At 32.2% G+C, this 17,122-nt stretch overlaps 1 protein-coding gene across 1 annotated transcript in view; it reads left to right on the top strand.

Moving 5' to 3' along the window:
* Nucleotides 1-7,461: 7,461 nt before the first annotated feature.
* LOC106099786 (heterogeneous nuclear ribonucleoprotein L) overlaps nucleotides 7,462-17,122 on the top strand; it is a 15,338-nt gene continuing 5,677 nt past the window's right edge. The window contains exons 1-2 of the mRNA XM_013278447.1: nucleotides 7,462-7,498; nucleotides 16,682-16,761. Of these exons, the coding sequence (XP_013133901.1) occupies nucleotides 7,462-7,498; nucleotides 16,682-16,761 (117 nt within the window). The remainder of the gene's footprint in view (nucleotides 7,499-16,681; nucleotides 16,762-17,122) is intronic.

Genomic DNA, 17,122 nt, shown 5'->3' with positions numbered 1-17,122 from the left:
TTAGTAAGAAGAATTTTATATTTCTATTTAAAGCTATATTTGGATTTAAGACACCTCAAAGGAGGTGGTATATTTAATAATTACTTGAGTAAATAGTGGAAAAAATCTTAGATAACAAGAAAAGAACAAAGGAAGGGTATATTGAATAAGACATTATGGACCTCTCTGTCGTTAGTACGGTATCGTGCTATGAATGCTTAACAAGTCAACCCCTGATGTACAGACAAATCGATTTCCTAAAGCCCTGTTTTCACCAGTCAGATTGACACGCACAGTGAAAACTCGCTGTAACTGTGCAATGAACTAGGTGAATCCAATAATTGATTTTGATTGATGATTGGGGTGTTTAATTTATTGGAAACTAGTTGCTGCTCGCGGCTTTTTCTGCGTGAAATTGAAAATAAATAAAAATACAGCCTATGTCAGCGATAACGTAGCTTTTTATTGGTGAATGATTTTTAAATCGGTCCATTAGTTTTTGAGTTATTTTAAAACATACAAAAATACAAATCTTTCCTCTTTATAATATTGAAAAGTGTTATTAATTCTTGTTAAAGTATATTAACTATTTCCACTTTTATTCTTTATTATCTGACCTTTTGTGTAAAGCGAAAATCCACTTCATAAATACTTCCTTCTCGCGGAGTTTCTAATGCGATTTTCCTTTTCACAATTTAATAAGCACTGGGACACCTCATTAAAAGTTTTAATGAAACAAAAACTACGAAACAAAAGTCTTTGCCGGTCATTCGCGCTTTTGCCGCACTTTTTTTGTCAGGCGCTCAATTGTTTACTAATATTATAAAGAGAAAAGTTTTGTATTTTGTATGTATTGAAATAACTCAAAAACTACTGGGACGATTTCAAAAATTCTTTCACCGTTATAAAGCTACGTTCAGTGAGTAGTAACGTAGGCTATGTTTTTTTCTTATTTTTTAATCTCACGCGGCAGAAGTCGCAAGTAACAGCTTGTTTATAATTTTAATAGCTAAGCGATTATTATATTGACATGTTGCTTATTTGATGACGGAGATGGAAGTTGGCTATAAGAAAATCGTAAATAAACGACACAATCTAATTGAGTGTTGGTTCGCTTAAATCGTTTAAATTGTGTTCACGAATTCTTTTTTTTTTATTAAATGGATACTTAGTTATTAAACGTGTCCCTTAGTGTGGCATTGACTTCGATGTTAAGGGAAGACCTTTGTTATAATAATAAAACAATTACTAGCTCCTTAATAAATAGTTAAACAGTTTGTGAAAAAAATCTCAAATAAGCAAAAAAAGACCCAAAATTTCGTCACGCCATTTTGAGATAAACTATTTAACTACATCGTAGTCTTTGACTCTAAAAATCAAACAAAAAAATGGGACCCACCTGTAAGCACTACCTTTCGGATAAAAAAAAAATTATCAAAATCGGTCACACATAAAAAAAACATACAGACGAATTGAGTACCTCCTTCGTTTGGGACGTCGCTCAACAAAATGATTACTTCGGAACTGTTTTAAATTATTTAACTTCAGTTAAGAATGTTTGTTAGTTAAATTGAAAATTTAAAGATATTAGAAAGTATAAAAAGGCTACGAAATAAGTTGAAATTATATAATCAAGTAAGCTATTTTGTTTCCTTTGTTGTCCTAAATTATTATTACAACATCATAATTTTATAAAAGCACTTAAGTTTTAAAGCTTCCAAAGCTTTTAAAATTGTTTTCTTTATTATAAAGGTTTATTTACAACTAGCTGTTAAGTTATAAAAACTTTATTTCATTGTTTATATTTGTCAAATTATAAATTGCAAATGTCAAAATTACAGTTACCAATAACCTTGCTTTCTTAATGTTGGCAGCTTGTAGTTTGTGGTCTCTTTCCCACATTAAGGTTTGATTTCAATTTATTTACCCCTAAGTTTAATAGTGTGAAAATAGATACAGCGTGTCGTAAGTGTAGGGTTTTTTATTAAATAAGTTATTCAAAAATATCCTGTGATTGCCGACATGCTACGCCACAAAGTAGTGTGTGTTTACCCTTTATTATATTAGTATAGATACAAATTTAGAATGTTGAGGTAAATATGATCTATACCTTACTTTGTTAAGGATTTAATTTGCATTTTATAGCTAATAATGTTAACTTTCTTCTTTTGTTCTTTCAAGATTTAGGAATCTGTAATCCTTGTGTCATTATTCTATTTATTTTTATATGCTATATTTATTAGTTATGTGTTTTAGATATATATAATTTTATATTTTAATATTAGTGTATTTATAATAGTTGTTTATTAAACATAGCATGTTTTTAAAATTGTTATATAACGAGCTTTATTTTATTTTATTTTATTTATTTATTATATTAAAATCAACTTTACACTTGTCATCACACACATCAAAAATACCTCCAAACATCTCACAATCACACGATTATCGTCCTTATGTGTGCTTAATTTGTATGGATTTAAAGTGTTTTAAAACAAATTTAAGGGCGGTAATGGCGTGTACTTTTTGATGGTTTTCACACAGTTTACCAGACACAGGTCACGTTGCTTGCAAGAATTAAAGCTTTTGCTTTGGACATCAAGGAATGGTATGTATCGCTTATTGTGACTTACATTACTGTCAAAGTTTTGATATATCTTATGTTATTAAGTTGATTGGGAATTTAAGGGATGAGACAATTTTTTAAGGCCCATCTAGTGGTCGTAATCAAATATATAGAAAGTTATAAAAATAAAAATATAAAATACAAAAGAAATTGATTCATATTGAGCTATAAATTCAAATATAGCCTCAAGGATAATTTCGTTTTTTAGTTAATTTTTTTAGTTTTAATATTTTTGTAATTTAAAGATTAAGAAACAATTCGATATATTTTATTTTATTGGGTTTAAATATATAAGAAATTGTCCCCCTTTATAAGAGTTTGAAATCAAAATTTTGACACTGTTATAGCTTTTATATAATTGTTATAGGTACTACAAGATTGTAAAACATAGCGTCCCACTACAGCGTAACTATTAACATACGAATGTATAATTGAGGAGAAATATTAATTATCTATGGTTTTCTCCTTGATTGTACAGTATATTAACCATAGATATATAGTGTTTAATCTTCCATGCACATATAACTAAAGACAAACACACTCTGATGGTTTAGATAGACATTATGGAACGTGAACAAAATAATGTGTTTGCACTGAACAGTATAACAAAACAACGAAACACACACGATTATAATGTCTCAGAAAACACGTATACCTTCTTACGAAGACGGGTTTTATTTTTGTTGATTGTTTATTATTTGTAGCTTATTGAATGTCGAAATGGCATGCCATAAACGCGAATGCGTTGATAGTTAGAAAGACGAAATTAAGAGTGTGTTCGCCTTTATATGTGCAGGGGAGTGACGGTGTTCCCGCTTGTGAGGACTTCCGACAAGTTGTTACGGTAAGTGTTGTATTGTCACAACAAAAACGTCCGTTGCACTATACAGATTCTACGGACTGATCGACGGCTTTGTGGAGTTAGAGGACCTCAATAGGTATCGTTAGCTCCTCAATAGCTAGTCCTCTAACTCCACAAAACCAGTGATCCGTCCGTTGAGAATCACCCTGTACATCTCGCTAATACAACTGAAAGTAAACTATCGCACAACTGTGTAATCTCGCTTTGATTGTTATGAGCCTATATAGAGTACACACTACTAGATTTTTAGTTGTGAAAACAGTTGAATTGGCCGCGAAACACGACAATCGCACGACAGTTGTGTGATAGTTTAGTCAAACGTGTGCGTCCGCTCTAAATGCGAAAGTTTAGATTTTTGTTAGAGTGTTTAACCTAAATCTCTTAACGGATTTTGATAAAATTTGGCATAGATGTAGAGTATAGGCTGGAGGAACGTATAGGCTACTTGCTTTTCATTTAATTCCACGCGGATGGAGTCGCGGGTGACAGCTAGTATTTAAAGATAATGGTCCTATCATTTACTTGGAAAAATAGACACAGCAATAATTTAAGATAGCGGTACGGCCAAGAATAGTATAGTAGAGAAAACACATTTTGAACAATCAATTTAACTATGATATTAAAATGCAATCTAGAATCGGAATTAAGAAACTTGTTAAATTTGTTGCATTTATATAAGTTGCTATAATTAATAATTTCGGGAAATCCCTTTTTCTAGAAAAAGTTTGTATAGGTGTCGTTGTTGTGGTAATTTCTGTGTTTTGTTTTAGCATAAGATGTTTTATATTCTTGTTAGTCATTTTGCTTATGTATTTGTCATTTAGAATAGAGATATTATCTGCACAGAATACTGGTAGTTTTAAGTCTATTAAGTATGTCTAGTATGTGAATGAGTTTGAACCTTTGATTTTTATGAACATAACGAAATTTAGACTCCTAAAAGATTGATAAAATGTTATTCGGAGCCCCTTTTGTTTGTATCTTTTTTAATCTGTTTTAATTAGGAAAATAATATTTACATGTTTTGTAATATTTGGGATAGAAATTATACGTGTACTGTATGCTTGGGACGTCTGCTCCCGTCGGTGGCTCGGACACAAATGACTTGCTGGCATGACACCATGACACAAGTAAACTGTGTGGCCATACACTACAATACGTATATTAAATGTTCTTGTCATTTGTTTGTGTAAATCTGTTTTACTGAAATATTCCTTGTTAGCAAATTTGATTTGCCGTTCTTTTGTTTTTTTAGTATCTCGTCGTATGTTCCAGAATAAATTTCTCGGTCTCTAGAATTCGTTGCCTTGATTATCGGAGCATATGTTAGTAATGGCTATGATCTTTTTTCCTTATATTTTCTTGTTTAGGTCAATGTCGTAATTTTTGGGATTATGGTATAGTAGTTGAATGCACTCTAGAAGAAATAACTAAGTACTATTGTTGGCTTGCTTCCAAATTTTTAAAAATTATTTTTCTTGGTTTTCATTTGGTAATATTTTTCAAGCTTCATGATATATTCAACTAGTTAATTTAGTTATTTAATTACTAGCTGTTGTCCGTGATTTCGTTCGCGTGAAATTATAAATTGTAGCCTATGTTAGTCAATGATAAATTACCTTTCTAACGGTGGAAGAATTTTTGAAATTGACACAGTAGTTTTTGAGTTATTTAAATACAAATCTTTCATCTTTTTATTAGTATAGTTGTTTACTTATATTAACTTTATCTTCAATATGAACTATGTTTGCTTTCACATTATTGATTTTCAAAGCAATTTAATGATTAAATGATAACTCTATGTCCGTTTGTAAATCATTTTTTTTCTAACATATAATTTCACTTCCAGTGAGGTTTTTAAAATGTTTTATACGAATGAAAATGTTGTATTCAATAAATCTAGTTTCTTATCTCGTTCCATCGTTTTTTCTCTCGGATGATTTATCTAGTAAAATGATCTACAATTTGTCGGAATTATTTCTATCAATTTATTCACTACTAGCTGTTCCCCGCGACTCCGTCCGCGCAATCAGATAAAGTACTATAATATGCCCGTCTATGTCAGTTACATGTCAGTGATAATCCGGTCCAAATCTGCCCCGTTTCGGAGATTACCCAGAACAAACGCGGACAGGCAGACAGACAAAATATTTTTAAATGCGATTTTAGTTATCAGTAACGCAAATACATCTTCCCGAAATCTGGAACTTTTCTTTTCATATCACAGACACTCCAATTTTATTATATGTATAGAATAGACGTATTCGTTTACCGTGAAATGTTTCTCTTTCATCTTTGATTGATTTATTTTCGTTTTTAGCTTCACAAATATTACCTATTAGCTGTTCCCGTGCGGCTTCATCCGCATGAATTTATACAAACTTTATTTTATTGTTTCCATCTGTCAAATGTCAAAATGACATAGCAAACGTTGGCAATCTTGCTTCCTTGATGTTGGCAACGACTTATGGTCTCTCTCCCACATTAGGGTTTTTATCCAAAATGTTTACCTCTAAGTTTAATGGCGTAAAATATGTAGCCTAAAGCGTGACGTAAGTGTAGGGCTTATTATTAAAAAAAGAATTATTTAAAAATATGCTGCAATTGCAGACATCTTAGGCAACAAAGAAGTGTGTGTGTACGCTTTATTATATTAGTATAGAAGTATAGATTACTTGGGATTCGATGTTTTCATCTTTATATTTTATTGCTTTTAAATTACTTTACATCTGTCAGTTTTATTTGCTTAACCTGTCATCATGTCTGGATCATCTGGATTGTTTTAATCCTCCTTAATATGATAATTTAATGTTTCTAAAGCATGTAATTTATTACTTTATGCTACGCTAATTCTACACACATACAGTACACAAAATTATACACATATTTAAGTTTGAAACCAATATCCCACTTTTACGAATATTTATGTTCTGCTAGACATTTGGAAAATAATAATTTCGATTGTGTTTTGTTTATTTCCATCTTGGAGTATAAGAGAAGTGTATGAGAGAGGATATGCGTGAGAATTAATTCAGATATGACGGCTGATGGAGATGTATGGAAGAGTACTGTGCCAACCCTACGAAAAGGAAAGGGCTGAATGATGATCTTGTTTGTCCATGTTCTTATCTAATTCACATAGGGTTGGCGCATATATTTTTCGCCCACTGTCTTCATTTCAATCGTCACTTCCAATAGTGATCTTACTAATATTGTAAATGCGAAAGTTTTGATGGATGTTTGTTAGAGTTTGTAGCCTAAACTGCTGAACAGATCTGGATGAAGTTTGACATAGATGTAGAGAATAATCTGGTAGAATACATAGGCTACTTACTTTTGAGTTTTTTTAATTCCATGCGGACGGAGTCGCGGGCGAAAGCTAGTATTCCATAAACATTATAGTAATGTTTGGTAGCATGTACTTAATCTGATTGTATACGTGTTCGCAGTGTCAGAGGACTCGTTGCCGGTGCAACGCAGCGCCCCGCTTCTCCAGTCCCCGCAGTACACTGGGGGAAGACCCCAGCCCTATAGTAAGTTGACAACATACGACAACTTTTACATTCCGACAGTAAAGAGTTTTACATTCCGATATCGAATTTTACATCAAAACAGTACGCACTTTTACATTTCAACAGCATCGCACTTTACATTATCTATTTTTACATCACAAAAGTGTCCACTTTTACATCTTAACAGTACTTTTACATCTCATCTGTACTTTTACGGTATAACAGTTTGAATTTTACATTTCAACATGCACTTTTAACATTAATATCGTATTACAATATATTTATTCAGCATTATTAGTATATTATAATATTTAATCTATTTAAAATATATGCGTAAAGAATATTATTATTTTTAAATCTTATATTATTCGTATCATCTATAGCTCATGTTTCGGATCTTTTCTGTATTTTTATACTTGTGCGTTTTGTTTGAAATTTTATTTTAAAATTTTTCAACCTTTGTTAAAGGTAATTTTAGAAAAATGGGGGAAATGTATGAAAACGAAAATTACGCGCACGGTATGTACCCATACAATTCAAATTTGTTTGAATTAAATCTGCTATGTTTATTTAAAAATTAACACATTAGGAAATTAGCCAATTTTTGAAGGTTTTTGAAGCGACTGCAAATTTTGTATCTGTTGATTTTCGACCCAGATGATTTTAATGGAGAAAAAATGTTGATTTGTGATATGAAGATAACTTTTTTCTAGTCGTTTGCAATGGTAATGGTGTAGCTTTTTATTAATTTTATAATTTAGAGATTTCACTAAATGCATACTAAAAGATTTACCAAATGTATATAATCTGTAATTTCAGGTTGTCTGATCTTTCAGCTTTTTTTGCTATCTTGTCAATTTTTGCTTTAAATTAGGGTTAATTATATATTTTTTTAATATTATATTCTACTTAAAACTGCCTCTGTAAATAACGGAATTTATTCAGCATTGTTTTGTGTTTTCTAAACTGCAACGAAAAGTAATTCAATTGCAAGAACTACGGTGACTTTCAGACTCTTTAACGATGTTTGCGACCGTCACGATGTTATATCGCTTAGTAGAACATTCTGGAGCGTTCTCGAATGTTCTGGAATGTCTTCAAATGTTCTATTGTTGTGGAATGCTATTGCATCCAAGCTGTGGTATTTTGTTAATGGAGTTTGCTCGAAAGTTCTTAAGAAGGGATTTAGTCGACGATCGTAATCAGAAAGTTTGCAATCCTATAGTGATGTGACGACTGCGAATTTTGGTTTTGTTTGTTTCGTAAATCAGTGATTGAGTTTTTTGCCATTAATGTTTATGAAGCATTATTTACGAGTACACTATATTGGCATGCATGACACTTTTCTAGAAATTTTCCCATTTCTTAACTTAAGCGTTATTCGTCTCTTGTTTGCTATTTCTGTTTATCCTATGAAACGTAAGAATTTTTAACCAAAATTAAATTTAATGTAAAGTTACTGCTTTTTTAAGTATTATCGACAGAAAATAAATGTGACAACTCTAGAATCAACAGAACCATTTTTTTTTTGAAACAGTAAAATGTGTTGCCAATTTATCGATTGTTTAGTCACATCACTAAAGTCTTCCGTGATTTCGGTCCCGTGGTCTCCGGACACAAGTCTGAATTAATCCCTTTTTCAATTATTGTTCTTGATACGAATCTCAGGGAAAAGAACGTAAGCTTTCTTTGAGAGTATAATTTTCATCCTACTTACTGTTTGGATTTTTCTTTGATACAAGAAATATTTTAACTATTCCTCATAGCATGGCATGAGCATGTTATGAGGAGAGATGAATCGCATGTAACAAGGACGTTAGTTATGAGTGTGTACACCGGTAGAGGTAGACCTAAAAAGAGATGGATTGTGTGAAAGGTGACAGACATGATCAAGGGAGTGATGACTGAGATGACGGATGATAGAGTTATTTGGAGAACAAAAACCCGTAGTTGTTACGGGAGTAGGATAAGGTAGGGGAGCTGATGATGATGAGGAATGTTTTTATAATAATGTATTGTCTTTGTTTTGTCAAAGAGATGAAAATGTCGATACGGCGGTTTTAGGGTTAGATTCAAAAATATTATCGGGGAAATTAGTGAAGCGTAAATGCAAATCCAAGGAAATGACGCTCTACGTTCCTCCCTACTGAATATCTTCTGAATTACAAAATTATAAAGCTTTCCAGGCGAAGTTTTTTTGAATGACTGCAAATATATTCATAGCGTATAAAAAGGTAAATGAGCTATTCCGCTCACGGTTAACTTAAACGGATCTAAATTGTTAACGCTTAGAATGCGTAAGGATTTAAAAAATTGTTAGCGTTTTTAAATGTACTGAAATCTGAGATAGATTCAGCTTTTTAAAATTTAACAATCTAGCACGAATATTTACGAGAATTTGTTAAGTTTATCTAGAAAATTTCTATTTTTCAGCGATCCTATTGGACATAAAGTAGACCAACTAATTCGTCAACGAATTACAAATTTTGTTGATGACGTTACGAATGCTTTTTCGCAAATTTTCGTGCTAGGACTCCTGATTTTTGCGCAAAGTAAGAGAAATGACTATATGTTTTCAAGTCATTTTTCTCTTCTTAAAAATAATTTAATGATTTCCATTAAAGCTTTATTAAATTTCTCATACTTCGAAGCCTTCTCATTCCAGTAGGGGGCCTCAAGTGACTATCGCATGCATAATATATTTTTCGTCCTTTCGACAAACAACTTACCCAGTTGCGTGTGGTAGTCTAGTTGTGAATAATTAACAACAAGTTTTACCAGCATGTATATGTGAGGGCTTGACAAGTAGAATGTAAGATATCTAGCCTCTAAATCCAATATGGCTGCCTTAAAAATGAACTGCGTTTAGCAATCGTAGTTATCCGCCATTTTCTATGTCCTTTTTGGATTTCAAATCGCGTACTAAAGTATACTTTTCAAGCCCTTTCATTACCCATATCGGGGAAGTCGTACAAAAATAAGACATCAGCCAGTTTGTAATGGCGGCCATTTTGGATTTTTCACAATACACTGTACTCTGCTAGTTGTGCACATTAGTTTTATGGTCATTTTTGGTAGGAATTGACTTGAATGTTTTTTTGCCATTGTTATTGTCTTTCATAAGGTAGAGTTCTTCTATTATTTAATCAATCTTCTTCGTTTTGCCTGCTTAGAAGATATCGACGGGTGAAAGAATATTTGTTTCAACCGCCATTTTACGCGATATAGAGTCATATATTCAGAATTTAAAATTTAAAATAATTAATGAAGTATGTAGAATTATAGTAATTTTAATCTAGAGCCGGTCTGAAAATCTTTCAATTGACATTATTTCCACGATTCGCATTTATGATTTTTTTCTAAAAATGAAGACTTTAAATGGCTCTTCTGAACATTTAACCTAATGACGCTTAAAACAAATAGCCTTTCACCCAACGATATATTTCCGTACCTCTTAGGTCTTAAACTGCATGACATTTCAGCGTTTTTCCCATTAGAAAAAATCTTTTTCAACATTATATGTGTGAGACTCTTCATATAAAATGCATGCACTGTCAATAAAATGACGTGCGCTGGTGACGCGAGTGTTGCAAGAGATAAAATATTCATGTCTACCCACCGGTGATGGAATACGTTGGAATTACTGTTTTTTTGCACTTGTATTTTACTATGAATTTTAAGACCAGAATAAGATCGTTGCAGAATTAATTTTATAGCAGTAAAGTACTGGTATTTATTAATTTTTAATTGAATGCAAATGTAGTAAATATTCTCAGATTTGTTCGTGTTCCTAAATGGTTCTGTATGAGAATTCTGCAATACGGTCCTTCTTTAACCCTAGGTTACTCAGTTATTATGATTTTCTTTGTTCTGTATAAAACCGAGTTCAATTTAGTCGAATAAATTCCTTTTCTTTTTTATAGAACAGTTTTCTTTCTTTATTTCTGATAATGTAACTTAAGGGCGATAGAAATTTTGAAATCGGTCTAGTTTTTGAGTTGTTTCTTTGCATCCAAAAATAAACACACCAATCATTCCCTTTTTTAATCGACTACAGAAAAGGAGGAAGTCCCTATTTCCTCTGTATAATAATAAGTAGTATACTTATAATAATAAGTAGGTATATAAATACACGAGGAAGTTACTAATATAAAATAATAAATAAAAACATTAATGTAGCTACAAAACTATTCAAAGAGAAGATTAAAAAATATTCGCAGCACATTTAAAGTTATGATTCGTGAACTAATGGATATATATTGCCTTTATTGCCATTCGGACTAACAACAGCACCTAGTAACAAAAATAAAATAATAAAACGCGAAAATGTTGAATCTAGTGGATTAAAATGTTTGTGTAAAGTTTTACTTGCACCTGCCACTCGGTAACTTTAAAATTTTATCGTCAATTTTTGTTTTTTATTTTTTTTTTTTTCAATTTGAATCGTTTTGGATGAATTTTAGTCGTGCGCTAACAACGCAATGGTTTTGAATTAAACTGTATCATGTTTGCAAACTACTAAGTGAAAAGTATTACAGTATTTGTATTTGATTCTTGCTTATATTGTTTTTCCTATGGTATTCTCGTATAATAGAATTTAAAAAAGGAACTCGAAATATGACAGCTTTAATAAAAACGTTAATACCCGGCTTAATACGAGACCATGTAGCGGTTGTTTTGAATATTAAGAGACAGGATCTGTCAATCGCGCACGTTCTCATCTGTTAAATAAAAACGAATAAGTTCTCAATTTTATGTCTCAGCGTAATGTGCACATGCGTTACTGTCTAATTCGCCCATGGGCGTCGGCAAAAATGGCTGAGGCTGGTTCCACCTTCCCCTTCTGTAATGAATCGAAAAATGTAAAATGGACATCCGGATAGAACTGGCTGGTGACCTATAAAGGCCCAAGCCTTCACCTCCAGAACAGTGGCATAGGTTGTTTTGTACACTCTCTTTTTGCCTAGTCCTGTTCTCAATGGTCAAAGTGTCCATGTAGCGGCGGACATTCAAAGTTACGATCCGCTTTCCAACTGCGATAGTTTGTTTTCATTCGTTGTAAAGTCACTAGAAACATGAAGTACTAAAGCCCGTTTTAATACGTTTTTTTTTATTTATTAACGCAAGTGTTATAGCAGTGGAGTTCTACCGTAAGGAATATTTTTTTTAGGATGTACAGTTGTAAAATTGCAACGAGACAAATTCCGCCCCTAATCAATACCCAATTAGATAGCAGTGCGGAAACAACGGGATAGTTACAAAACGTTGAAGCGGTTGTATCTAAGGTGGGCCGCGAAATTCCCCGACCGTACTTTCGCCCAAAAACTGTGTTATTTAGCAATAAAACTGACGTAGTCCTGATTTATTGTTCTTTATATGAAAAATAAATCCATCGACAACGCGTATTGCAGATTTTCAATATCATATTTCATAGTTATAGAGTATGGAATAGCTTTTACTGTATCGGCACGCCACATATGCTTTTAAACAATTAGTCCCGTTCAGTGCATCACCATGAGTTACAATAATGGAATTCGCGCTTCAAATATACATGTAGAGTTACACTGTAGGTTTTGTATATATATGTATACTAAACACTGAGATAATTAAGAGTATTTGTGTGTATTTTAATTATCCATTTTCAAGACAAAAGAGGATGAAAATCGTACTTGATTTGAACTTATTTCAGCAAATTAGCTGTCAAATATTTTACCGCGAGTTACGAAACACAATTTTAGTTCTAGTTTAGTTTAGCGGGGTGCGGGAGAGGTTACTGCGTACATCTATGACCTGTCACTGCTAAGATATTTGAAAAGAACTATATGTTTGCCTTGAGGAATGAACCGGACACAAGAATACTCAACCTTATTAACTTACTAACAAAGTACACACAGAATTGCAACATGGAAATATAAAAAGAGAAAAGTAAGATTCAAACAATTAAGAGATACAAATGTAGAGAGATTTAATATAACTTTAAACAGAACAATACAATAACAGATTCGGAGTGAAGGACATTGTACAACTTATAACAACAATTACTATATTGTTGAACACGATTGAACAACAATAACAATATTGTACAATATAAATGGACAACAATTACGATATTTTACAACACAGATTAATAAAAATTATGATGTACAACAAAACTGAACAACACTTTTGATATTGTACAACATAAACGAACAACAATTGTGACATTGTTGAACATGATTGCAACAGCAACAGCAACTACGATGTTTTACAACATAAATGATCAACAATTACAACATTGTATAACACAAATGTCCAATTAAGAAATCGGTTTATGAGTTTTGTGTTACCGATTTATCGGACAACTCTACAGATGCCTCAAGCTGCGCCGCTCAGTCCACGGCCAGGTGTGGCAGTGAAGATTCCTGCAGTCAACATTCTTGTGACCAAACACAGAGCGGTTTGTACCTTAGTGTAGCCTTAATGTATGCTGAGTTTAGCTTGACTAATCACGTCCATGCGTTGGATAGAATAGACTTCAAATAGTGTGAATATGCTTGGGTTGACTTTTGCTTGTTTTTCGTAGTTATGTGTTTGTTATAATACAAGAAGGTAAGGATAAATTTAATCCCTAATCTTTGTAAACTTCTTTTAACATTTTGCTGGTTTTTAAGTATTATTATTGCTATATTTCTTAGTTAGTTTTGGTTTCTACAAAATCTTTTGCCTTTTAAAATACATCAAATTCATACTAAATTGAAAGACCATATGGTAAGCATTGTTGAATCTTGTTTAAATGTCCTTTTGTGTTTATAAACATATTTTAAGGATGTTTCTAAATTTCTCTTAATTTTTGGAACTTGTAATGTTAACGGAATAAACCCTTTTCAGTTCAAGTTTTGATTTACATGTCTTCATCTCCGCTTACAAATATTTGCTCTATTTTATCCTTTCCTTACTCTATAGTGTTTGTTTTGTATGTACGAGTACTAACAGTTTATTTTATTTCAGCACGAGCCTAAGTGCCTTCGACAAATCAGTAACGAACAATACATTTTATACTAAAGACTTGTTGCACTACAAAATACAAGATTGTTCTGAAATGTTGTTAGTATTTGTCTTCAGTTTATACAAAACACCAAGGGGCAGAAGCCAACACTAAGTTAAGGACTAGTACTGAGTACTTTGGCTCAGACTGCACGCATCTTTTTATTGTTATGTTCAGATATGAGAAGCAAAAGGTTAGCGTGGTATGGTTATGCGACGAAACGATGGGGACATAAACCAGAAAGTGTTAAGATTGAATGTGGATGGCTACAAAGGAAGAGGAAGACCGAAGAAAGTATGGATGGATTGTGTGAAAGATATGCTTAAGAAAGGAGTGGATTCAGATATGACGGCTGATAGAGATGTATGGAAGCAGCACATACTGTGCCGACCCTCCGTAAGGGATAAGGGCAAGTTGATAATGATATGCAGATATGTTCAGGCATCACCATGTTTTCCTTCAAAGAATATCGGATGTCCGTAGATAGCATTATAATTCCGAATGGCTAAATTTACAGATTCGTTTTTTCTGTTTATTTAAATCTGTAAGTTTTAACATTTTAACTGGATCGAGGTTATAAAGTTGCCAAAATAAATATTTGTCAATCGTTCGAAGTTAAATTCAAGTCGGTCAAGTGACTTTAAATGATGGTTTGTGAAATTGTTTTAGTTACTTGATTACTTTACTCATTTAAAAGCAACGTTGATTTTACACTCATTTAGGTTTTTATACAGGATGTCTGAAAATTGGCTATTTTATGGACATCCTGTATTTTTTCACATATTACGTACGTTCTTATTTCGATTTTAATTTCATTAAAATTATAATTTAGTATTCAATTATCAAACACATTTTATTAAATCTATACTATTGTAATAAAGCGTAAACACACACTTCTTTGTTGCCTAAGATGTCAGCAATCACAGCATATTTTCGAATAACTCTTTTTTTAATAAAAAGCCCTACACTTACGTCACGCTTTAGGCTATATATTTTCACGCCGTTAAACTTAGGGGTAAATATTTTGGATAAAAACCCTAATGTGGGAAAGAGACAATAAGTTGTTGCCAACATCAAGGAAGCAAGGTTGCCTAGTTTGACATCATGTCATGTCATTTTGACATTTGCAATTGATAATTTGACAAATGTGAACAATAAAATGATTTTTTATAATTTTACGCGGATGAAGTCGCATGGGAACAGCTAGTATTAAATAAAAATGATTCTTTTTATATTACAATGTAATTTTTTTTAAATATGATGTATTTATTTAGTTACATGAACACAATAAAATATACAACAAAATACACGACTTTGATTTCTAAAACACTCCCTATATGCATGACATGTGTAACCGTGGGTTTTTACTGACAGAACACACTTACAAAAATGTGTTTTTATGTGTTCTAGCAGTGAAAACAGACATTTTTAATATGATTATTTTAAAGTGTTTTGTGTTAGTATTTATGCTTAGATTACTATTAACATAATTCTAACACTTTAGTTGAGTACATAAACAGTACAATAACCGAGCTTTTAACAATTTTTAACCCTTATTTTCGCTATTACGAGCTACTTTAAAAAAATCTACTGAACTAGTTTATTTGATATCCAAAAAAATCAGTTTGTTTTACTACAAAAATCTCCGTCGAATTAAGGGTAAATGATTTTTTTTTTAAATAGAATAACTTGCGTCATGTGAACCCTAACTTTGTTCACTGGCTGTTCCGGTTTTAACCGGTTTTTTTCTGCCTTACATCTGCGTCATTCAGCGAGTGGACACGCACGTAGTCTTGTTAGAAGCGGGGGCACATCTATGACTAAACTGTCACACAACTGTTGTGCGATTGTCGATTGTTTCGCAGGCTGTTTAGTAGCACAACTAAAAATCGAGTAGTGTGCGCTCCATATATCATAAGAATCAAAGCGAGATAACAGTTGTGCGATAGTTTTCTCAAAGCGCGCTCTCAAACTTTAGTACGGTATAATGAGTTTCCACAGTGTTTACACTGGTATAAAAATATTTTCATCTCTATACTCTTTGATAAAATAGAGATAAGCGATTGTATAGATGCCGTGGAAGTCGACGGTTAGAAGCGTTTCCGCTGCATTCGTAGTGTCAGACAACTTGATATTAAGATGCGTTTAAGTTCATGTTTTGATGCGTATTTTACAGTTAAATTAAGTTTTTTTATTATTGCGAACTCATCTCTGTAAACAATATTGACTATAAGTAATGTGCGTATGATTTATTTCGTTTAATTTTAATTTTATGACTTTAAATTTAGCAAACATTTAGCTATTGTTGTGACATTTCGCGCGGAATTGAAAAAAAAAACTAGTAATTAAGATCGCCTATGTCAATCAGGGTTAGTGTTGCTTTCAAACAGTGCAAAAATTTAAAAATCGGTTCAGTAGTTTCATAAGATATTTGATGCAAACAATAAAATCTTTCCTGTTTTCTAGATACGAGAGAAGTCAGGGAACTACAATTCTATAGTTAGGAATACTATTTTTAATAAAATCAAAGCAGATTTTTGTTAATTTACTAATATTTTTTCAATTCCAACTAAGATCTTGGCAACGATTCGAACTTTTGATTATGATCACAATTCTTTGCCATTAACCATTAGGTATATAGACGCTTTTTATCTAATTATCAATATATTTGGTTCCAGACATGGAGTTCGGCAGCGGGGGTCCGCCGCCGCCCGGCGTCATGAAGGACAGACACGGCCCGCCGCCGCCACATCATCCGGTAACTTTTACTAATCAATTCAGATTCAGAAATTAAAATTATTGTACAAAAGTATAACCTATGTTACTCACTGATAACGTAACTTTTTAACGGTGAAAGAATTTTTAAAATCGCCTCAGTAGTTTTTGAGTTATTTCAATATTTATAAAAATACAAATTCTATTTGCAATATTAGTTTAGAAAACTAAGTTCTTCCACTGCTGTATAGTTGTAATATTGGCCACTGTCTTGGTTGCTTATAACTAGAATATGAAATCAGTATACAGTTGTCATAGTTAATGATCTGCAGATCAGTAAACTGGTTTATAGATCAGTTTAATTTGTATCGGCATCTGATCTGCGTGAGTTCAGAGTCTACGGC

The sequence above is a fragment of the Papilio polytes genome, unplaced genomic scaffold (genome assembly GCF_000836215.1).
Source record: "Papilio polytes unplaced genomic scaffold, Ppol_1.0 DF824325.1, whole genome shotgun sequence".
Lineage (NCBI taxonomy): Eukaryota > Metazoa > Arthropoda > Insecta > Lepidoptera > Papilionidae > Papilio > Papilio polytes.
The sequence above is the reverse complement of the archived record's forward strand: the minus strand, read 5'-3'. Positions and strand labels throughout refer to the sequence as shown.